Source organism: Botryllus schlosseri, chromosome 14 (genome assembly GCF_051294905.1).
Source record: "Botryllus schlosseri isolate E-star chromosome 14, Bs_hap1, whole genome shotgun sequence".
Taxonomy (NCBI): domain Eukaryota; kingdom Metazoa; phylum Chordata; class Ascidiacea; order Stolidobranchia; family Styelidae; genus Botryllus; species Botryllus schlosseri.
This window is the reverse complement of record NC_137249.1, coordinates 13,087,925-13,112,108: the sequence shown is the minus strand read 5'-3', so window position 1 is coordinate 13,112,108 and position 24,184 is coordinate 13,087,925. Positions and strand designations below refer to the sequence as shown.

Genomic DNA, 24,184 nt, shown 5'->3' with positions numbered 1-24,184 from the left:
AACTTGACTCGGAGTTGAGCGGTAACGATAGGCTTACCATATTTTGGAAATCTAAAAAGAGGACACTTTTTCAGAAATTTGAGACTTGCAAAACCGGAGAATGAATTTTTCCCACTTTTTGATCGGTTGACTAAAAAAAAGGTCAACTTGTCGCTCAGAGCTCAAATCACTGTTTTTCACTCCGAAATACCCGCCGGAGTGTCACTTCTGTGCTAATTTACGGCATATCACTCGCATTTTGCTCTAAATGTGACATAAATTTTCAAAAAAGAAGACAAAATCTCTAAAAAGAGGACAAAAGGGCGTCCTCCGAGGACACTTTCAAAAAAGTCAAAAAAGAGGACAAATCCTCTTAAAAGAGGACGTATGGTAGGCTAACCCTAGGTAACGAAGTACTTCTAATTTTTGCGAGTACCTAAGTAGGTTTTGCATACTTGTACCACTTACTCAAGTATCTATGATTTAACTAGGTCTATACTTCCACTCCTATTTAACAGCAGTTTTCTTTAATAAAAACTACTTATTTTTATTCATGAAATTTCCGAAGACGGCAGCAGTTTTTGGATAAGTCAGTGAAATTGGCATAACAGCCGGACTGGTCCCTGCATCATGCTAACCGAATATATTTTCTAAAATGTCAACTATTTGCGGTGTCACATACTCATTAGTAGCGCAAGTTTTTTACAATTTGCGCAAATTTTTTTACAACTTTCGTCAGCTTTCTAGATACTCAGAATTTATGTAATATGATTTTGTAAGATGTTGGTAGGAATTTTATATTTCAACTTTTTTGTATTTTTCATCCAAATGTTTACAGCAAATTTTATCAAATATTGCTCAAAATGTGAAGGAGTGATTAAAAACCATGCTGTAAAGTAGTTCTAGTATGGTTCTATTCTCTTTGATTTGCAAAGCATCAAAGGGTTATGTGATGGATAAGCTGCATCTCAATGTTATCCATGACTCAATTGCTTGCAAAGCTAGTAGTTTGACTACCCCAGCCCAGCACGACCTTGTCCGACCTACATGTAAATATAGGCTTACCATACGTCCTCTTTTAAGAGGATTTGTCCTCTTTTTTGACTTTTTTGAAAGTGTCCTCGGAGGACGCCCTTTTGTCCTCTTTTTTGATATTTTGTCCTCTTTTTTGAAAATTTAGGTCAGATTTAGATTTAGAGCAAATTGCGAGTGACATGCCGCAAATTAGCACAGAAGTTAAGCTCCGGCGGGTATTTCGGAGGGAAAAACAGTGATTTTAGCTCTGAGCGAAAAGATGACCTTTTCTTTTTTTTTAGTCATCCACCTGGCAATGTGGAGAGAAAAACGGTATTTTGAGCTCTGAGCGGAAGTGATGACCTTTATTTTTATTTTTTAGTCAACCGATCACATAGTGTGAAAAATTTACCGGTTTTTGAGAATTCTTCTCCGGTTTTGCATGTCTGAACTTTCTGAAAAAGTGTCCTCTTTTTAGATTTCCAAAATATGGTAAGCCTATGTAAATATAGATCGTTTGGTTGATTCTCTGTCGTTTAAATTTGAGATGCTTTGTCATTTCACGGATGCAAATCTTACCCTACTATCTCCTACCCTAATAAATGGAAAATACATTATAACTGCAACTTTATGTTGCAACTTCGGCTGAAATAAGGTGAAATTTTCTCGCGGTTTTAGTGCAACAAAAACTTACCCTACTCATTAGTCATTTTGGGTTAGTCATGCAATTTCAGATGAAGCCCACCTCCTAACGAACATTACAAGTATGCGATGCCTCGATCAAATATACTTTTCAAAACTATAATTACCAGAGTAGGCTATTTCTCAAAACTTCTCTTCTTACAGTTACTCGACATGATGTCGGCTCGTTTTTAAATTTGCTACTTTTATTTGTAATTGCATCGAAATTTACGGCACTATAGTGCTACTTCTATTATAGTAGGAACGCTCACATCTACCGTTGCACGATATGAGTAAAATAAAAATGAGGACACGAATAAAGAGATATCTTTTGTTTGCAAAAATGAATTAGTCAAAACTTCCCTAATTCTTATTCTCAGAAAAATCATACGATGAAAAAGTGAACTATCTCACGATGTTCGTGCTGATGCCGATAAACAGCGTGTTGAATCCATTCATATATTCATCAGCTCCCGAGTACATTTGGAGAAAAATCAACGCATATATGAAACTTCCGAAAGGAGCAGGTATACCAGGCATGCAATTAGTACTTGTCAGTACTACTTCGCTGAGTACATTTTCGCAGGCAGCAGCAATGCAGGAGAGACGGGATCAAACGTAACACATTCCGCGCAAGATACAAGTATCAGGATCGAGGATAATTCCGGTTTCGACGAGCGTAACGCGCATGCGCAACGACGTATCGCAGAAACCAGAACATGAGAAATTGTTGATGTCTATTATGCCGGGGAAATTGTTTCCGGTTACCGGTTCATCTTCGGTATTGCGCATTCTGGTCTTCGATTTTTAAGCGGTTTATGATTAATTGCGATACATGCACAGCTGGATACTAAAGTTTGACGACCCCTTTTATAGATTTCGGACCACACAATGAATGTACTTTGTTTGTATCGCGCATTGACCGTACGTTTCACTTATCCACCTTTCTTGAAATACTCCGTTAGCGGTATCTATTTTACCGTGGCGGCACCACCAATGTGGTCATTGAAGCGTACAGTGCTTTCTCTCATCGTAATGTTCTTCATATATAAAGCCGTTTGATTGTGCTTTTGTCAGTCCGCTCAAGTGCTGCTTGCAATAGGCTTGTTACCCGCCGCGCGAGCGGCCACTTCAATGTTGATGATCTTTTTTAATCATCCGATAGGAGCTAACCGGATTAGGTAACGGTGAAAACAAAACTTATATTACTACGCATCAAAATCGAAAACAATTATATCATGAAAACTCAAACTGCAAAGTTAATTATTTAATTCGGTCAATAACAATGTTATTTGCATATATTGCGGGTCGCCTCTGTATACTACTGGGCTCATTTGGCAAGGACAGGACTATTCGGCGCTTGGACATATCAAAATAGGATATTTCGGTGAACATGCGTCTATCATTTTGTGCAAAGGCTTCATCGCCGGCAATTTTTCTGTGAATGCCGACGCGACGTCGCATGTTGAAAGACATTTTCTTTCATAATTGCGAATGTAGTTCGACTCGATTCCGTAAATTAATGGGGTTTTTAATCATTCATTTTCTGGAGGGGCACCAATACTAGAAGCAAGAATTCGAGTGAAAAGAAATCTCGCTAAGTGCCAAGAAAAATATCAACTAAAAATAAATCTGCCACGAAATATTCTGCTCCATTGTCCTATACCAAAATGTACGAAAAATAAGGCTAGTCCTGGTTACGCAAATGCGTCGGAACTGATATTTTAGTCATCAACATTCCAAATCTCGCAGCCAGGCTGATTAAAGTTTGATTGGCCTTGCAAGTTCACAATAAATTACCTGGGTATTTTTTTTAAATATTATAACTAATTTCGAGAATTATCTCACGGGCCAGAGGCGAGATAGCGTAGTGGTATAATCCACTGCTGCAACGCCAATTGGTTGCGGGTTCGAGGGTGACCGAGGTCGACTCCAGAATTCTTACCTATAAGTGTTGGAGGTTAATATAGGCTCCTCCTCGCCATCTCATCCGTGTAACCACTGTCTTATAAAAGCCCAGAAGTGAGCCGTGCTACAAGTTGGCAGCTACGGAATAAAAATGGAAGAAAATTGGCCTGCTGTGAATGACCACAGTAGTCAACAAACACGATGAGTACCACAAAACAACAACAATATCGTGGGCTACTCAAAACCTTCGCGCGGCCCACATCTGCATGGCCCGCGGAACACTGGTAGGCCACCCCTGGTCTAAAGCTACAGTCCAACTCTAACAGGCTGTCTACCACTGCAGTTTACTATATCGATCAATTGAATAGTGTGCTTTCCGTGTTCCTGTTTATTGCTACAGCGTCAGTAAAACGATTTTTTGCATCGCGCATTTTCACGTATAGAATACACTAGTCTACAATATAATTGAAATGTCGTAAATTGGTAGTAATCTCTGCTTCACGGTATTGTTTGCAATGTGTAGTATCCTATGCATTTCTGACCGGGTCAACTGGTTAGTTATAGCATGATTTTGCCTTTACATTTAAAAATAGAATATGCCACTTTTGTCAACGTTTAGTTCTACTACTACTCAGTTGACAGATCTCATGTCTTTTGGCAAGCCTCTATTCACATTGCAACGTGTTCGCTGTTGATAGAAATTGAAATAAAGCAAAGCGGTAGTCAGTGCGATCCAGAGCTTTGCAATGATCACCAGTGCGTAGTGATTTAACTCGGCAAAATGTAGTTCCGAGAAAAGAGAGTCTCATCAAATTTCACGGTGTCACCAAAACTACCTGGCTGCGCCGAATGAGATTGAAGTCGATGTGCTAGCCAAGGGGTTAACGTTTTAACAATTATTCGACCTAGCATAGCACACTGGGGCGTTACTAGAATTTGTTGTTACTAGGAAGTAGAAACCCGGAAATACAAGAGAGCTGTACATTGCACTGGCTTGCAATTTCAAGCAATATGTAATTAAATGAACTGCAAATGAAGTTTGCTGCATCGATAAGAGTACTAGGCCTGTATGCCTTTGTATTATTACTTTTACGGAAAAAGGATCGTCTATTCATCGGTAAGTGCTTTAAAAATGGATAGCTACTTTCAAAGGATTCGGTAATCAGTTATTCAGTCCATTGACGGTGTGTACCTTTAGACATGTATCTCATTTGAGCCGTGTCTACGCAGTAAATTACGCGAGGGAAAAATGTGATCTGGTTCAGAATGAGTGAATTTATCATTAACCACTCGAAGACTATGTTGCAGCACAACATCCTGGTATACAGCAAGAGTTTTTAAACCTTCGCTTCTGGTGCGGTTGTGCATACCCCTACCATTTCAGAGGCCGAAAGCTGGAAGGTCATCATACCAAGCTATTCCATGGCTAAAAGAAGGAAACTAATGAGTAATGACTAGGCAAGGTATATAGTAGTGTCGCACTGACAAGGTCATTCTGAAAAGGTGATCTGGTTTTGTAGTTTCTTGATGTTGTATTCCACTTTCACGAACCCCGTAAAATTAGTGCCGGACCCCAAGGTGTCCAAGGACCCCAAGGTGTCCAAGGACCCCAGTTTAAGAAGTAGTGCGGAGAGGATCGACAAATTCTCTGGTACGGCAACGGCCCTGTTTTTCAATTCTCTGTTCCGGCTCCGATCAGGCTTCGCCGCATCAGGAAAAGTACTGATCCGGCTCCGGCCAAAAATGAATAAGTCCAGCCGGATATCCAATCCGACTCCGGTTCAGGCTCCGCCCTACACGGTGCGGTGGTTCCAGGTATATCTAGCGATCCCTGGGTGGCTCCCTGAATTTATTAATATGGCTCGTTTAATATTATTTTCGCACTTGCTTGGCGGTTACTTGCATATGACTGACTGACAGTTATTTAGTTAGTTACAAAAGTCATGCTTATCAATAAAGATTCTGGCCGTTTCAAAAAGTACTGATCCCGCTCCGGCCGTATCAGGAAAAGTACTGATCCAACTCCGATCCGGTTCCGGTCAAAATAGAAAAAAATCCGACCGGATATCCAATCCGGTTCTGGTCCATGCTCCGCACTATTAAGAACCCATGGTAAAGCCAATTGTTAAATATGATCTGGAATTCTAGTGTTGAGTACTACGGTCTGATTTGATTGCAGGACCGTATTAAAGAACACATGCCACCGTCTGTCAAATCTTATATCTAGAAATCGCAGCATAACAATCCGCTTGTTCTAGAACAGGGGTGTCAAACATCCGGCCCGCCAGATGATTTCATCCGGCCCGCAAAGCAATTTTTAGAAGATTGAAATATTCTTCTATTTTCCAGCACATTTGTAACAAATGTTGAGATTTTTTGCAGGAAATACTTCCATGTTCAGAGGCCCTAATATAACCAGTAACCACCTGACTACGGCGTTGTGGTTTCACTTGTTACCACTAATAACAAAACGGTGAAATTGACACCCGATTTCAAGAAGGCACAATGTACACACCAAGTTATGGAGAAATGGACCAAAAAGTAGTTATTCGTAGAAGCGAAAGCGCCAATGCGGAACCTTTATATGCAGTTTGCATGGAAAATATATTAGTTGTACAAATATATTATTAAAATATCTATGGTCGCAGTGTTATGTCACTTTCGATCCAATAGATTCCCAGACCTAAGAGAAACCCAACTCGCGGTTTAATAATAAACCAAATTCCAACGTCTGCGTTTCCAATTAAATATCTTGTATTCCTCACAACGCATAGGCTATGCAGGAGTAACGCCAGATTACGACTAAATCAAAGGTATCACTGAACGTGCCAACTTATATCGTCGTTAACGCGATTGTTTTAGCGCTGTGGCGCCCCCTTGCGGGGGTGGTGGTGAAAGCATCTGAAGGGGGCGCGAAGAAGCGGTCAACTGAAAACAATTTTCGCCCTCTGCGCGATTTGCTTCCAATTCACGCCTGCTTCTCTATATATAGACCGATTTTCATATTTTTGAATTCTCTCATCAACAGTCATAACCTTCCATGCCATCAAACAATGTGTTGGAGTTGCTAGCATCCCCGTTGGATTTTGTGATATGACGATTGGGGAGCGCGAAATTTTTCACTATCATAAAGGGGGGCGTGTCTAAAAAAAGGTTGGGAACCACGATTTTAGCGGATCTTAGCTGTGTTCAACCGGACAATCATCGTACTTTCGCCAATTCCATTGTTCGCGAATAAAGATATTTCGACTTGCTATTTTAAAAACCCTGCGATCCGTGTATTATTTGTATATGCTCTCAAGGCATTCAAGTGAAAAGCAAGAGGACTTGGTAACATTTTGGAATCAGTTGACTGGTCCGGCCCGCGACCGAATTGAAGGCTTGAACGCAATTTGAGTTTGACACCCCTGAGAACATAACCAGGCCATGGGTCAAAAATCTTCTATCGGCAAACATTTACTAGAAAATCATACATGTGCTGCTAACTATCACGAGGACATGTTCTCTGTGTTGGCTAAGGGTCGCAGTTTATTTCATTTGTATGTACTTGAGTCCACCATCATCACTATGACTAAACCTAGTTTATGCCAACAGAAAGAATTTGTGTATCATTTGAAAATCGCGCAGTTCTCTCGTTCTCCTAACTTTGTATATTCTCTGTGTGACGTCAAAATTAGCGATATATATTGTTGTTGAACATAGTTGTTCGAATACTCGCAACATTGCTGACTATATCCCGTGACGAGACTCAGCCGAAAAGCTTCGGGAATAAATATGAATATTTTATTCAAATGTGTTATGATGTTCTGTACTCCTAAGCGTCTCTTCGGTCTGATTTGAATCGTAGTCGTATGCATCAACATGTCTGGATTAAGTCACAGTCACATATTTTAAAAATATGCCACCTCACCTTCTGCAAATCAACGAGTGGCACACTAAACGGCCGTAACCCTGTCCACATCACATAATTCAGTTAGTAATATAGAGGCAGGCTACTTCCTACTAGTCACAACTGACACAGTACATCACCCACCCTGTTTACGGTGTAGCGAGTCAGGAAACAACACGATCGACTACAAAGAAACAATTACTGAGTTGCTAACGCAGAGTATAAGTAAAAAACTGCACTGAATCGTCCAGTCGCAGACAGGCGCGATACTCTCGTATTATCGGGTCGCGAGCTCAGTGTGCAGCTGGCTTAAGGCTTAAGGAATATATCGTGGCGTTGACAATTACACTGATAGATTTGAGCTTGCCGCTTAAACACAGCTGCATCAAATTATTCGTTACAGTATTCGCTAAGGCGGAGGATGCTAGTCCGGTCTACCAATCATTTTGCTTCGAAAGCTTTGCTAACGGTAAATTATTCAAATTAATTCTTTGTGTTTTAATAAACCACCTATTAGCACATTCTCGTAAATATCTATTGACAAAGACTCTCTCATATACGTCATGTAATATATTCGAAAATCAAACTTATGGCTGCTTCAATCCGAATATTTTGGAGCAACGCAACGCAGTTGTTTATCTGGACTCACCTTGCTGTAAAGTGATGGACGAGTTACTACAACTTGAGTTGCATATATCGAGTTTTGGGGAAGAGAATTCACATGCAACTGACAACGACGAACGCGGGTATGCAATATTTGGGAAATTTAAAAAGGACAGAAATTAATGAGGCATAGAAAAAATACGAAAGAAAATACCAAAATCAATTGGCCTACTTATTCGGCAAGTCAAGACCCCATAAAATAGATAATGGAACCGATGAAACGAAAAAGTGCAATTTTCCTATGACGCCCAATCTTCCAACCGAAAACAGTGAGGCTTTTTGTCACGAAGCTACCCTCAACATCTAGGACTCTGTTTTCTCAAATAATATTTCTGATGAACCTGATCGAACGCACATTCCATACTCAAATCTTCCAAAAAGTATTGCTGACTGTTTAATTCGGGGGACAGCCAGAAAAAATGTTTGCGAACTATACCTTCAAGTTATCCAATAGATAATTAATTTAACTGTCACATAAAATGACGTTACGATTCCTATACTCCAAGTTGTAACATTTGAGTATGCATGCATGTTGCCCAATGCCCATTAACCGACAATGCTAAAATGGAAATCATGGTCCACGTCTGTAAAGTGTTGGAGTTATTCCGTTGCAAACCAATAACATTATGTGACGCGACCAAGGAGGAAGGTTTAACATTTTCCATCGTATAGTTGTAGCAGAATAAACTGCTAGATGTTTCACTTTTTCAGAGAGTGTGGAATTGAATCTTCCAAGGATGAGGTGAGACTAAATAAATCGTAGTAATGTTTCATATTGTTCATATACTCATCAATAGTCGATACAGACGTAGATTACAGAATGCACTGTAGATATATGAACATTCTATAACTATATGTATATCACATATGCATTTTACTATGCCTTTATTAATGTTATGATGGATTGACATGACAAAGCAGTGAGTGGCACTTCGCCTTTTTGCATAATTAGTTCCTTCAGTTAGAGAGGTGACCAAAGTCACCTGAATGCAAATTACGAAATGACCCTTGTCGGAATTAAAAAAATACTTCCATTCTTACGAATTTAATGAGAGGGATGCACTTTTATTTTGGCTACGAGTGGTTCAATGTCTGGTTCATAAGTATCTAATTTATACACAGCAAATGCCGTATTCAAATTTAAAGTTAAAACTACGCAACGCAGACAAGTCACCCTATCACTCACTAGTGGGCGAAATGGGTATCAGTGAGTGCAATGTTGAGATGTTGATGGTATGAGTAGCTATCCGTGGATACTAGGGTATCATTTATACCCCAAATTCCTCTTACGTGAAATATGACTTTTATATGGGTGTCGTATGTTGACTTATTACAATGATCCAGTGGCTGCAAGTATGCAAAAATATTCGACCGAATAGATTTTGTGGTTTGCTTTTTCACATGTAAAATGAATCTGAGAGATATACGACCCCAAAATCCTAGATCCGCAATGTGAGGTAGTGAAGGGTCGAACGTGTATGGGTGGAGGGTATTAAGAGAGTGGTTTCGCGAGTGTTCACGACTGCTCGAGCTAAATTAGAGTCAACAGACTGCGTGACTCAAATCGAGTCGAGCCATTTTCCATATTTTAAAAAAATGGCCCGAGTCACGGAACTTGGTGACTCGAGTGTGACATTACGTCCCATGGTTATACTTGACCCTACCATGGTTACAATAATGCTCTCTTGACTGTTTGACTTACTTTATATTTGTAGCGCGTCACCCTGATTCCAGTCAAACGCTTATGATTTTGTTCCCAGGGCTTGAATTGTAACGCTTCCTGCTATTGCAATCATGAAGCAGGGTTTGTTCATAAGTGTCGACATTGCTCTGCGGGTAGCATGGCGTTTGTCTTCATTGGAATGACCATAGGTAATGTGCATTTTTCCGTTGCTTGCATATTCAAAGGTAGTTAAAGATGTGGTTGTTTCAGTGCACATAGTGTGTCGACTACTATGGTCAAATGGTTTATTTGGTGATACCGATATTCGTTACTACGATTCCGAATCTTCCGACTTGTAAGACTGCCCCTGCGGTTATAGGCTTTTAGTGCCGCTCGCGCGGCTCATATGACGTTGAAGGAGCCTAGATAAGCCCCCAGCGCTTAGATAGAAATTCTGCTTAGAAAAGTAATTAAAGTTGAAATTAAAAAAGGAAAATATGCTAATGTCCCTAATCAGTATAACCAGTATCACCAGTATAGGTCGGGTTGCGTTTAAAACAAAAATCAAGTTAAAACAAGGCCCATGTTTAAAACATGTTTTTTTTCAAGTCATGACGTCACGCATATTCAATTTGATGTCATAGTGAAATGCTATTAACAATTGAAAATATATCTATAATCAGGAATACATCGTCTTGCAGCATTTTTACGGTCGGCAGTCATCATCATCAGAACATTCATTCCGTACCAATGATCTATATACGTACTATAGCTGTTGAACCGACTATTTAGAGCAGTGGTTCCCAAACTTTTTCGTTGTGAGGGCCAAATTTAGAATTTCAGAGTACGGTCGGGGTCGCGCGAATACTACTGCTATGAAACGGACCCAAACAGTCATCATGGCTATTTCGGAGTAGTTTTATTGCCCTGGCAAGATTTCAAAACTGTACACTGTTTACCGCTGCTTATCTGCTGCATTGGGTGTCCGTTGAGTGAATCAGCTTTTCTTGCCTAAACGCGCAAGGGCGAGAAATTTCTTTAGTTTCATGACTAAAGCGGTCAATATCATCGGGAATTGCATGTATTGCTATCAATTTTCATCCTGTATCTGTTCACGTAATCTGATTCACCGGTAGAGCTGGGTGAGGTGTGTTTGAAAAGGTATAGGCCCCCTCAATAGTAATTAAACATCTTCGAGTATACCCGTTGGCAGGAACGTAACAGTACTACGTCAGGGCCCCGGGCTCCCATAGGGTGATCAACTGACCCCGCATCACGTTGTTCGCTTTTGCCACGAAATTAAGGTTGTACTGTTTAGTGAGACAACACTAAATTCGAGCAAACTTTTGTAACAAAGCAAGTCCAATTTTTGAGATTGTCAAGGTGCATGGTCGTTTAGTGTTGATTTTTTTATGCTGCCAGCGACATGCACATATAGTGGCCCGCAGTTGAAATGCAATAAATTTCCACCAAAGATGTTATAATGAAGTGAAAATTGTGATATATGAAAAAGGTTCACAGTGCAGATCTGCAAAGGTTCGTTTGTGAACGTGAACCTCTAAAGTTCCGAGGATGACGCACAGAACGCGAACCGTGAACCTCACGTTCACACCATCCCTAATAACTACATACGTTGAAGGTGCGTACTCAGCGGTGATCAATTAAGTAGGCCTATCTAGTTGGAAACTAGATATAAGAAACAGTACATTCTCCCACCGTAAAATGTATGTGATACAAGGTTGTAGTACTTTGTCAATAATAGGGTACTGCGTCGTATCGATCTACCGCCTTCCGAGCACGCGTTGAACGACGAAGCGATGGTCTTTCAGGCTCACTGTTAGGTTGTGGATTTTCGTTATTTCCATCGTCGGTGCTCGTGGCAATAGCGTCATCACGAATCGCGGTGTGTTCGTTAGGGAGTTGTCTACCCGAACAATATTCGCTCGGGTCGTAGTTAGCGAATTCTGCTTTGCCGGTTCCGTCGGTGCTACTGCTCGGTGAAATATCCCGAACCGATACTGTCGTTTTCCTGTCATCATTAAGTCAGACATGGACGTAAGCAGGTTTTGTTTCGAGGAGCTCAGCCTCGTCCACCAATGGCTCGTCCTTATTTCGCAAATGTCGGTTGACGTAAATATGACCTGGTTTCAATTATGACGGAATGCACGTGCCATTTGTCGAGAGGTGTGAGTGATGCAACATTCTCTCGCGAGGAGTGCAATTTGTCGATGTGAACCCTGCACAGTAACGACCGAATAGAGTGCAAAGCGTCCAGTAATACATCCTCCTAATGGCCGAGAGGAAGATGTCGAGATTTCAATGAGCATTGAATCGCCTTCCATATCACGTCATTATATTTTTCACATTGTCCATTTCCACGAGTATTGTAGCTAGTGGCCCTGCTTGTAGAAAACCCTCAAGAGATGAGCCAAGATCTGAAGTCATAAGACTGGAAGGAGGACCATCGATCAGGATGTATGCACGAACTCATCCCGAAAACAGAAAACAGTGTCGGTAAATATTTGATAACAGTCTTCGCAGACAAGTCTACACAAGGAAATGCGAAGGGAAATCTGGAATACTCATCGAAGATAGTAAGGAAATACCTGTTTTGGTAACGCTGGGTAACGGATCCTTGAAATCGAAGTTGAGACGTTCGAAGGGTTGAGCCATCTTGATTAGCTTCTGGTCGCTGGAGCGAATGAACTGAGGTTTGATTTGTTGACACTCTTCGCACTGTGAAGTCATGGTACGGATCTCTGACATAGAGAATGGCAAATTCTTGACTCGTACGAAGTGCGTCATGCGAGTCACGCCGGGGTGACATAGTGCAGCGTGCAGATCGCCCAATTGATGTTTTCCCATGTATCCACTAGGGGAGCGTGTTAGAGCGTCGGGGCGAACATTTTCCACGCTGGCCGGTGAATGACAGTATAGCTGAATGCCATTAGTTTCAATCGGATGCCTTTGTTTAAAACACTGTGAAAAACATCTTTTAACCATAGTTATTTATACAACCAGTTGTTTTAAATGCAACCCTAAGTATAGGCGCCTATTATAACGGCAATGTTCTTCAGACTGTCGGTAATTTTAACGGGACACTTCTTTCTGAGCATGACGTGGTCTCAAATTAAAGTTGAACAAGAAAACACTATTGTCATCAACCATTTTACTCACAGAGGCACCGTTTTCGAACGTAAATTAAAAGTATTTCACAAGTATTTCATTCACTTTAGTGCGGCGATTCCCACCTTTTCCGGCTCATAGTCCCTTTATGAGCTTCGACATATATTTATCACCCCGCATATTTTCGGATCCGGGAAAGAGGACATCTACACTTGAAATTTATACAGCTAACTCTGATCGCTGGTAAATTGACCAAATATAGGTGAACTTTTCGCGGCGATCCCGGCCTGAGGATAGTTTGTGGCGAGTCGACCTTTTTAAAATCAATTTTAACGGCAGTTCTAGAATATCCCGTTATCTCCGTGTATGTTGCGCCAATACCCCGTTGCCGGGTAGATATATATCTGACTGAACGTTCAGACATTTTCGCCTCCCATCGCCTCCTTCGTACGTTCTCGCCCTCAATCGCCCCATTTGTCATTTTCGCCACCTGTTTCTCAAAATCTCCCACAGGGGGTGATATCGACCACGTCGGGAACCACTGCTCTAGACATCTCTCAGATATCGGCATCAAGCGTCATCGTGTGCGGGATTTTCTGAAGCGCATTTCTTCACTTTTGAACTTTCCCGACGCGAGCCCGGTCTCAGTTTCATTTCGTTAGTAATTAAGAGAACAAATTGGTATGGTTCTCCCACTTCGCTTCCATATGATGTCACAGCACACAGGCCTTCTCTCATTGCAACTTGCAATATGACTGCTGCCAATAATGCTTTCCCACTGTGAACTTTTATTCGAGAGCACATCATACATAGAGCGCAGTCAAAGGCCGAAGAAAATGAGAGTAGCGAAAGTAAGTTATCTAGGGTGAACGAGATAAAGAAGTCATTAAAGTATGTTAGTAAAAACGCTGTATGAAAATCAACTGGAATGCATGATATCACAAAGTGATCGAATGTTTCGATGAGTCGCATTCTTCGCATGTCGGGGAGTTCAAGGAACTGATTTCAAATAAATGGAATGCATATTCTCCAGTGTATTGATAATAGCCTAGAAGCGGCGCCTATACTTCGGAAAATAGATTCAAATAGATTCGAGGCAGGTTTGGTACTATATTTCTATAACTGAATATGTAGTGACAACTCACTCCTCGCTTATGCATAACTTATGTAAACTGAATATCGTACAATGTTTATGCTTTTTACAGGAACGTTCGCCGTCCTTGGGAACCTCGCCGTGATCTTTGTTACGTCAAGGAATATGTACAGGAATTGGTCTAAATTCCGTGCGAGACAGAGGCTAACCAAAATATTGTTCTTCAGTTTGTCCGTCTCAGATATTACGGTTGCGGTAATGTTACAATTGTCGATGACTATATAGAAAAAAGCTGAATGTTAATTGAAAAATACGACACACATTTCATTAAAGGGGCACTGCCCTCTAAAAATGATGTGGCTTCAAATTAAGGGCAAAACGAATATTATTGTTTGGCCGCAGCCAATTTCTTCAGAACGCCATCGTAATGGAGCTGCAATTTATTGAAATCCAACAGGACCTTCACGCTCCAGCGGTCGGGGCTGCGCTTCATCGTTTCTTAACCCGTTGACAACAGTTATGGCGCGATATCTCAGGAGGATTTGTGCCTGAAGCTTGTCATGACTCATGGAATGCCAACTGTCTTGGTACGGTCCAGTTTACTTGTTCAAGACACAGATGTATAGTCAACACGACAATATCATTATTTTATTCTCATCAAAGTTCAAATATTTTTGTGAAAATTTTTATCGTATCATGCTGTTCTCAGTTTGACAAATCAAATTTTTGTTACCATCAGTTCATTTATGCAATTCCTTTGACACGCAGATAATGTATAATTTGGTAAAATTAAAAATGGTATGGAAGAAGACCAGGTCGATGAATTAACTTCTGACGAAGATACCGATGTAGAATATTTCGATGGTATGACGATATTTGGTGAAAGCCTGCCGTATCAATTCGAGCCACAATATTCAGAGGAAGAATTCACCCGTATCCTTGCAACTCTACAAAAACAAACTCATGTCTCTGTATTGCACCTGTGTTTCTTGAATGCAATTTTTCAATCTTATTGTATTGGTCAAAGAGGAATCGTCAGAAAACCAGAGTCAACTTCGGACACTTGACAATGAATGGTACAGTTGCTCGAACTGCTGTACACGCATGCCAAACCAGAATAAGTGTGTCCGCTGCAGGGAAATGGAGGGTTGAAATTTCATTAAATTGCAACTCCATTACGGCGGCGTTCTGAAGAGAATGGCCGTGGCCAAAACTTTTTTCTTCGTTGTACCCTTCAATTTCAGACCCCATCATTTTAGAGGGCAGTGTCCCTTTAAGATCGCACACGCCCAGAGCTCACTGAAAACTGATGTTAATCAAGTAAACGTAGACTTTGGCCCATATGGTATTTGTACCGCCCAAATGACGTTACGAGAGCACGTATCTAAGTATTAGTCACTAATACCATTCCAGGAATTTGACATATTGACGATAAGTGTCTAACGCGGATTGGCTATAGGCCTAGTAATGGTAAAACAGGGTCCAATTTCGAAGGAATACAGAATGACAACGGCCACATCAGAATTGGATCTTCTATATATGTGTAGACAGTTTTGACTAGAAATATTTACACCACGTGTACATTTGCCTCAGACGTTGAACCATATCACGCATCACACACATTAAAACGACTGCCAATGGCGTTTTCCCGCCACCCTGAAATTTCACAAAGTGTCGTTAGAAACCGTACTACATAGGCCTATCTTTTTCCGTAAAAAATGCATCATCAATTGGTATTGCCATATAGGTACAAGCCTATATGTGCATGGATATTTTATTTACCCGGTAATGTAGTTAACAAAAGAGCTTGACATTGAATGGTCTACTATTTACAAATAAATGAAAAATATACCACGACTTACATATTTTGACGCTATCCTGGCACCCATATTTTTAAGCGTTACACATATTTTTCACGCGTGATACGTCACTTACTGAGGGTGTGATGGTTTACATCAGTTTACCCATGTATTCTGTGCAGTTCATGGGTGTCCGCATCGCGATGAATTGTGGCGCTACGAAATGTATCATGAAGTTCGATTATCAATTTTCAGATATCTACGCTTTCTCTCTCCTGTATATTCGCTCATTTTCTACAAAAAGGACCAATCATTTCGGAGTACAGTTATTGGCTTATTCCTTGCGACTTGGTAGGGGCGATATATCTCATCGGATCCGAGCAATCTGTATTCACTATGCTTCTTATCACGATATCAAGAGTGATCGGCATCACGAGGTAAACAAATGGTGCCAACTGCAAACCCCTGAAAGGTTATGGTTTGTGTGAACGCGAACCTTTTTGAAAGGTTCTGTGTGAACGCGAACGTGAACCTATGGTGTAACGTGACACCATATTGCCATTTCTAACCCTACATTTCCGTAAAGTTATATATGAATGTACATGATAGCTAGCGACGACTACATGCATTCTTAATATCAATTTCCTTGATGGAAACAACTTTTTGGTTGGTCAAATGGTCAAGCACAATTCACTGACACGTGCATGTAGTGTGTTTAGTTCTTGCAATCGCGGGCAAGGCTCACAGCAGAAAGTGACTAAAGATTCAAAAATGGAAATCTGAATATTCCGAACTTTCGAGCAAATAATTTTTTCAATTGGCAAGGCGCATGCTAGTAATGCTGAATTTCTTTTCATATTTCCAGCGCCTTGTGGAGAGTGGTCCGAAGTTGAAATGCATAAGACATAAGACATACGTTTTATAATGCTCATATAGATAGATTAAGTGAGTCGCGACGCGATAGTTATGTTTTACACCAGCGGTAGCCAACCCGTGGCCTGCGGGCCATATAGGACTCGCGAGAAGGTTTTGAGTCGCTCGCGAGGTAATTATCGAAGTAAGTTAAATTAGCAAAAATATATGACACGAGTAATTTATTATGAATTTGCAAGACCAACCAAAAATTTGATTAGCCTGACCACGAACTTTGGAATGTTGATGACTAAAATATCAATTCCGACGCATTGGCGTAGCCAGAGCCAGCAAAATTTGTCGTAGATCTTCGTATATGACCATAAAGTGGAATGTTTCGTGACAGATTTATTTGACTTGATATTTTTCTTAGCACTTCGAGTGATTTATTGTCACTAGGTTTCTAGCTTTTATAGTATTGGGGCCTCCTCATGAAAATTAAAAATACGCCCAATTTACAGGACTGGGCCTAACTATATTCGCAATTATGAGACAAGGTGTCGCCCAACATGCGACTACACGTCTGCTTTCGCAGAAAAATCCTCGTCGACGAAATCTTTGCACAAAATATTAGACACATGTTCACTGAAATCTTCGATATTGATATGTAGCCTACATGCACCGATTATTCACGTCCTGACCAAATAAGCCCAGCGGTATGCCGAGGTGACTCACAATACATGCAACTAACATTATTATTGACCGAATCCATTCATTACCTCTGAAGAAATTTCGCGCCTCGCGCGGCTACGACACTTGCACAGAGTTTTCATGACATGTCAAAGTCAAAATTTGGTCAAAATTGAAACGTTAGGTCACAAAATGTCAAATTGTTAACAAGGTCAAAAATTTTCTGCAACCTGCATTTCGTTTTTATCGTAGATTTTGCACTGTCTGTGAACTTATAATTTGACATTTTACAGCTTGCTGCTTACTTTATAGGCCTACCGTTGTGAACGGCCCTTTGTCTGTTCATTGTTCATCATAAATATTCAAATGAAACAAATAGGTTGATATGGTGTTATGCTCAACATGCCGCAATATCGTAACTGAAGCAAGACTGCGTGGGCATTGCATGATTCTTATATCAAGAAGCGCATGATGAAAAATTGTGATGAAGACACCATTGTCAGAATGCAGCAACACGGTGTGTCACCAGCAGTGTACGCACAACTGCAGTGTTGTGAGCCAACAACTGCTGCTGCTGAACGGTCTTTCTCCATTCTTGGCAAGCTACTTAGTAACGACAGACACTTTCTACCCGAGAATGTAGAAAAGTATCTTTCGTTGTGCTATAACAAATTTCAATTATTTCTACCATAATACGTGATTTAACTATTGGAATTCTTCATAGGGCCACATCTCGTTAAAATAAAGTTTATTTCATGTAAATATTTGTCAGTTTTATAGTCAAAAATGTTTTTAGGCCAAACTACTTCGTAAGGACAGACAGTTCCAACCAGAAATGAAGATAAGTAGTACAATTCTAACATTTTGTGGGAAAACACGTAATTTGCATACGTTAGGTCAAAATATGGTCAAAATTAAGTTTTTTGAGGTCCAAAAATGTAAGACATTTGATTTTTTAGGTCAAAATTTTTCATTTTTAGATAAAAAATAACCACCCAACTCATTGTACATTGCGTTTAATATAAATCCAATAATGGTATCATGTTGCGATTCAATTTTGATGAAACAGCACTTTTTCAGCTACGGCAATGAAATGTTGGCCAGTAGTCAATAAGTTTGTCGAAGCATTTCTCCGCACCTGAAAATCTTTGGCTATGCCTATGTGGCATATTCAATGTCTGTTTCCGCCCAAACCCTAAAAACATTCGCTACTGATGTGCCGGTATGAATCTGTGCCAGCATGGATCCCTCGCACCTATCACACAACATAAAAACTACAACATCGACCGAACAGTACTGCTTATATATGTATTCTATAAATATCTGGCGCATTTCTACGGACGAATATCCAAAAGTGAATGCTAACATCGAAGCCGGTCATAACTACAATCAGGTTAACCATCACTTTAATCAATTCGAATATAGCAAAAGTGTTGATTTTGGTAGGCCTATTCATGGTATTTTTCGACTATAAAGGCCATTCACAACAGGCCGATATTCTATATTTTGATTCCGTACCTGCCGACTTATAGCACGGCCAGGATTTGTAATGACACAGCTTACGCGGATTAGGTGGCGAGGAAGAGCCTAGATAAACATCCAATCTAACACTTGAGAATGGATTCTGGAATCGACCTCGGTCGGACTCGAACACACATCCTATTGGCGTTGCAGCTGCGGATCATACCACTACGCTATCTTCCCACCAAAAGAACCCAGAGCGCCGAGAGAGTTATCATTGCAATCATTTTACAGTCACACGACTTTACGTTTTTCAGGCCATTTTGGAGAATGTCTATCGCATCATTCGTCATTTCGCTTTCGCTTACATGGGTTATCTCAACGTTTATTGCAATATATCCATTATTCAGTAGTGACGAATTCATCACCTTCACAACGTAAGTTACAACTTTAACCTATTTGCGATGGAAACTTGTGAAGTAGAGCTGTCTCACACCCCAATCATGCTAATGCAAGAATGATCATAAACTGGATGGATTTCTGCCATTTTATAGACAAATGTTGCTTTTGTTACCAAGCACAGGATCTACGCAGTGAATAATTAGACATTAAGCTATCGATACGAATAATGATCATATCAAACCAAGGGTCTATATTATACGGCCTCCAAATATCGTTTATAAATGAATTCCCGTACTCCTCCTATTCATGCATTTTAACGCCGTGGCGTGTTGTCCTTTCGAGATACCATATGAAAATTTCACATTAGGTTCGTCCGCTGTGATTATAATCAACGTATATACAGAGGTGGTCAAAGTAGTCAAGGAAGCTACTCAAGTAGAAGTAGAAGTAGCGACGAAAAAATCTACTCAAGTGTGAGTAGAAGTACTTCTTCCATAAGCAACCTGAAACTACTTGAAGTAGAAGTTGAATTGACTGACTTTAAAAGTACTCAAGTAAGTAAGTAGTTGTGAAAATGATCCTAATTCGTTCACATGGATTGTCAAAAGGTGCAAATTGAGCTATGCGAAAGGTGACGATGAGCTTGATTCATATTGATGCATACCAGCAGGTATCCAATTTTCGATAGCATAAGCATTCGTCCACATCATGGGATGAAAATGATAGTATTGATATGGAAATGCGATACCAATCCTTTGTTTTCTCGAACAGCACGTTTTAGAAAATAACATGGTATGACGCCATCCCCCATATTATAAGGCCCGTAGTTTAGTCGAAGAGCAATACGCAGAAGTTGTATAGGATACGGTGCCAAACACTTTGCACGATAAGTAAATGTTGATAAAAAATATGGTGGACTGTAAAAATGCCATATTGTGTAGCTTTATTTCCGGTAATTAAAGGCATTACTACACTTGCTTTTATACTTCAACGTGTATGTTATCCAGACAAAAGAACTCATGTTAATTATAACTCAAAGTATTTGATAATGGGAATTGAAAGTGAAACATAAATACATGTATTTCATGCCTTTAGTCAAGAAAGCTTCAAAGGTGGTATGCTAAAACAGCTCTAAAACTAACAAAAAAAAGTCAGAGTCCACTTTTCCAGGTTAGGACGCGCCATGGACATGCTATAGATTTCAATATGACAAGTAAATGCTAGATTGCGAAACATCAGTTTCAAACGTTATGATGAGTCATATATACTGTGATGAATTATTTCATATGGGCGAAGGGCTACAATGTGGTGTGAACGGAACCACGCCAACCCACTACCAAAATTATATTCATCGATACTTTCGTGAAATCATACTGGTCACTCCGTATCCACTGCGCGCGAAGCGCGAGGACAATTCTGGGCTTTACTCAATATTTTATGAAAATTCAATGTTGATGCTCCGTGAAAACAGACCCGAAATTCCTCAGGCTATCTTCCTGATTGGACGAATGAACTACTTCTACTTGATAAACTGAAAATAGCGAAAAGTAAGTAAGTAGATCAGAAAATATTGCGAAGTAGAAGTAGAGAAAATCAGATCTACTTGAGTAAGTACTAGAAGTATAGGAAAACTACTTGAGTACTTCGAAAAAGTAGAAGTACTTCGTTACCGACCACCTCTGCGTATATATAATGATCGCGACCAGTTCTAGATATCCCTGATCGCGACTCACCAACATGAGGCGATTGACATGAAGCAAGAAAGTAGCAGTGCTTGCCGAGTTCACTACTTTTAGGCCTTACTAGACGTCAATTGCGTGTATATATTTACAAGTATGTGTACCAGGGATATATAGAACTCCGGGATGGCTGACTTCATTTTGGCCGTTACCTAAGTAGGTCCAGAAAGTTACCTGCAATCTGCCTCGAAATATCCACTTTTCTGCAAGCTAGCGATACAGCTGTTTCTAGAATAATGATCCTCACCCTTTTGCAGAATAGTTAGTGAGTAAGCTAGACATTCTTCCCATATCAGAACCTTACTGCTGTATAGCCAACCTAGTAAAGTATGACACTGCTGTATAGCCAACCAAGTAAACTATGACAACTCTGAATTTCAGTAAATCATGAATGTGTTTAATTTCTACACATCATATAATCTGCATCAGGCCATGAATAACAGAGTGAATAACGAATAATATCAGCGTCTTCTACCTATTTACAAGCCATTGTCTGAAACCTTGTAGCTGGGAGGGGAGGGGGGCGGTAATAGGATTGATTAAATCAACCATTTCAATTAGCGTTAATCGACAATTACCATGAAGTATAGGGTTGCATTTAAAACAAACATGTTTAAAACCAGGCCCTTGTACAAAACATACCTGTTTTAAGCAATGACGTCAAGAATATTCAACAGTGACGTCATATTGGATTGACATTGACAATTGAAAATATAGGGTAAAAATAGCTCCTTTGACGAAATATATGTGCTATTGCTGTTGAACCAACTATTTTGAGGGTTCCAGCCATTCCATATCGATATTAGTCGGCTATATCGGGTGGTAATCGTCCGTAGGCTCATACAACACATGTTTTGGAAAGTATTTACACAATTATGGCATAATTTTACAACTTGAAAAGAATTTTTTTTCAAAAGGCCTTTGTTTAAAACACTGTTCAAAGCATGTTTTAAACATTGTGCTTCAAACACAGTTTATTTTAAAGGCACCCCCACCATGGAGCATTTACAATAATGAAAAGATAGCACGGCCTGTAAGGACTCGAAATTGTGATAGCAGCTTTGTCATCTTCTATGTCACTCAATGAAAGTTGATCAAGAAATCAACACACCATTGATACTTATCTTCAGGTTCAAATGCAACCTGGGGGGGGGGGGGGGTAGAAGTTTGGAACATATCATTATCAATTTGAGAAGCATTCGGTAGACCCAGTTGTTGAATTCAGCTGATATTTTGTTCACTGAGCAATGGATTCATGACCGCAGTGAAGAAATTACAACCATGGCTTAACGGTACATCACGAATGGGCGTCCTGAAGCATTTCATGCCATTTATCAGTTAAGAAATATTCAGTATCATTGTCTTGCAGATTTTCCGATAGAGCGATAGATGATTCCATGTCAAAAAAACATCTCGGTGAAGAGGCACGAGATCCAAATATTCAGATTGTGGCCATCTTTGCCAAGATTTCAATGGGACGTGCCCAGTATAATATATCAGGATATCCACTGTTGACGTGATGCAAATGCTGGAACATCGCGTTTGTTTTTCTGGAATCTGCAACAAAAATGAACAAATGATGTATTTAGATACACAAATTAACCTTAATAATATATATATAGATGTATGCAGAGTTGTTCTATAGTGAAGAACTTCTACTTCATTGTAGTACTCAAGTAGGTGTTGCCTATTTTCGAAGATAAATCTTGTAAATTTGAAGCAGCCATCTCCAAACTCAAGTACCTTGCAGGCATTTCACTTTCTACAGCTACTTGGGGAAGTTTAAATACCAGTACGCCCGGGAATACCACTATTACTTGAGTAGCAACGCAGACTACTTTAGCCACATCAGGATTAATGTAAATCGCTCATTTAATAACGTATTACTAGAATCAGCCTAACTTACCTTTGGTCGACCGAGGAGAGCTCCAATGCATTATTGCGACGATTTGACGAAACCTTGCAAATTGAAAGCAATCCTCAGAGTTTTCTCTTCCTTCGTCGTACAGGCCTATAGCCTATAGGCTATAAGTGTTTATATGGTAAAGACAGGCCGTATCTCAGGGTCATATCGTGTCCTGACGATTGTGCTGGCTTATCCATTCAAGGGAGTGGGCATCTTCATGGCTTCAGTAAGAGCAAATGGTCAACAAATGTTGTGGCCATATACTGTACTGGAAGCCAGCCATTGGCAATTCACAACAGTGCATTTCTGTTGAAGTATAATTCCAGTACTGTAGCATTAAGGTGCCATTCATTAACAAACATATGCCTGCCTTGTTTTATCAGACATGTAACTGATGAATAGTATCTGTAACAAGAGATTGGATTCAAAAGTTGTTATAGACACTTACAACTGCAACGACTTTGACGTGTTGTGTTTGTATTAGATTCAAATGTTTGGTTATCCTTAATTGAAATGCCTCTTGAATCTTGCACATCGGTAGTGTACTCAGTGGCTCCAATTCTTACTAAGAATAATCAAGCAATGATCTGGAATACCGGTAATCCTGCAATAGGCTACCAGCACTACCTGCATATTCACATATTAATCTATAGCACAAGATCTTAACTGACGAAGTCCCTCTTAACGGTCGCCTTCATAGCTCACACGGCACAGTGTAAATGTACACTTGTACTTGTACAATGTACAGCCTTGGATGGTATGGTGACATACATTCGCATAACATACCGGTAAATGAAAAACATACCGCAAGGCGGAACCTAAATCATACTGCGGATATCAATGTTAATGTTAATTATTCTACATTTTGTTATTTTCTCACGATTATCAGCGCAGCAAAACATGTTACATAAGATACTAAAGAAGCAGATATATTCCGAAGCCGAGTAAATGACCTTACCGGCATACCGCTAAATTGCTGCTGAAGGAATAGGGCTAATACCGCAAAAAGTTTCAGACTACCTGAACATCTCATAACCTAGTTAACCTATAGCTTTATATAAGAACATGAACATGAATGTTATATGCCCCTACCGCTCTCAAAAACTTGAAATTACACACAGATGAAGCGGCTGACTTGAACGTGCATCAAAACTGAATGCGTGAATCCGGACCTACTTAGGTAATGCCGCGATGACGCAATTGACGCAGTCAGCCATCCCGGAGTTCTATATATCCCTGATGTGTACGTACAAATACCAACTCAAAACAAAATGAAAGGGTTGTTAAATTAACCTGAAATGGGGTCAGGTCAAGCTGAT

The 24,184-nt window shown here is 40.1% G+C and overlaps 2 protein-coding genes and 1 long non-coding RNA gene across 3 annotated transcripts in view; 2 read left to right on the top strand and 1 right to left on the bottom strand.

Annotated features, from left to right (window-relative positions):
* The window catches only part of LOC145455064 (uncharacterized), a 63,530-nt gene extending 59,237 nt beyond the window's left edge, over positions 1 to 4,293 (top strand). Inside the window, exons 12-13 of the mRNA XM_080333017.1 lie at positions 2,055 to 2,201; positions 2,261 to 4,293. Coding sequence (XP_080189143.1) covers positions 2,055 to 2,201; positions 2,261 to 2,397 — 284 coding nt within the window. The 3' untranslated portion in view covers positions 2,398 to 4,293. The remainder of the gene's footprint in view (positions 1 to 2,054; positions 2,202 to 2,260) is intronic.
* A 272-nt stretch (positions 4,294 to 4,565) lies between these two features.
* Positions 4,566 to 24,184, top strand: part of LOC145455065 (uncharacterized) — a 39,378-nt gene continuing 19,759 nt past the window's right edge. The window contains exons 1-7 of the mRNA XM_080333018.1: positions 4,566 to 4,699; positions 7,875 to 8,217; positions 8,846 to 8,876; positions 9,895 to 10,006; positions 14,129 to 14,271; positions 16,071 to 16,252; positions 19,136 to 19,255. Coding sequence (XP_080189144.1) covers positions 4,615 to 4,699; positions 7,875 to 8,217; positions 8,846 to 8,876; positions 9,895 to 10,006; positions 14,129 to 14,271; positions 16,071 to 16,252; positions 19,136 to 19,255 — 1,016 coding nt within the window. The 5' untranslated portion in view covers positions 4,566 to 4,614. The remainder of the gene's footprint in view (positions 4,700 to 7,874; positions 8,218 to 8,845; positions 8,877 to 9,894; positions 10,007 to 14,128; positions 14,272 to 16,070; positions 16,253 to 19,135; positions 19,256 to 24,184) is intronic.
* LOC145455066 (uncharacterized) lies at positions 21,335 to 24,113 on the bottom strand. Its single transcript, XR_013920269.1, has 2 exons — positions 22,866 to 24,113; positions 21,335 to 22,516 (listed from the first exon to the last, which is right to left on the bottom strand). It is a non-coding gene; the product is annotated as an uncharacterized LOC145455066 (long non-coding RNA).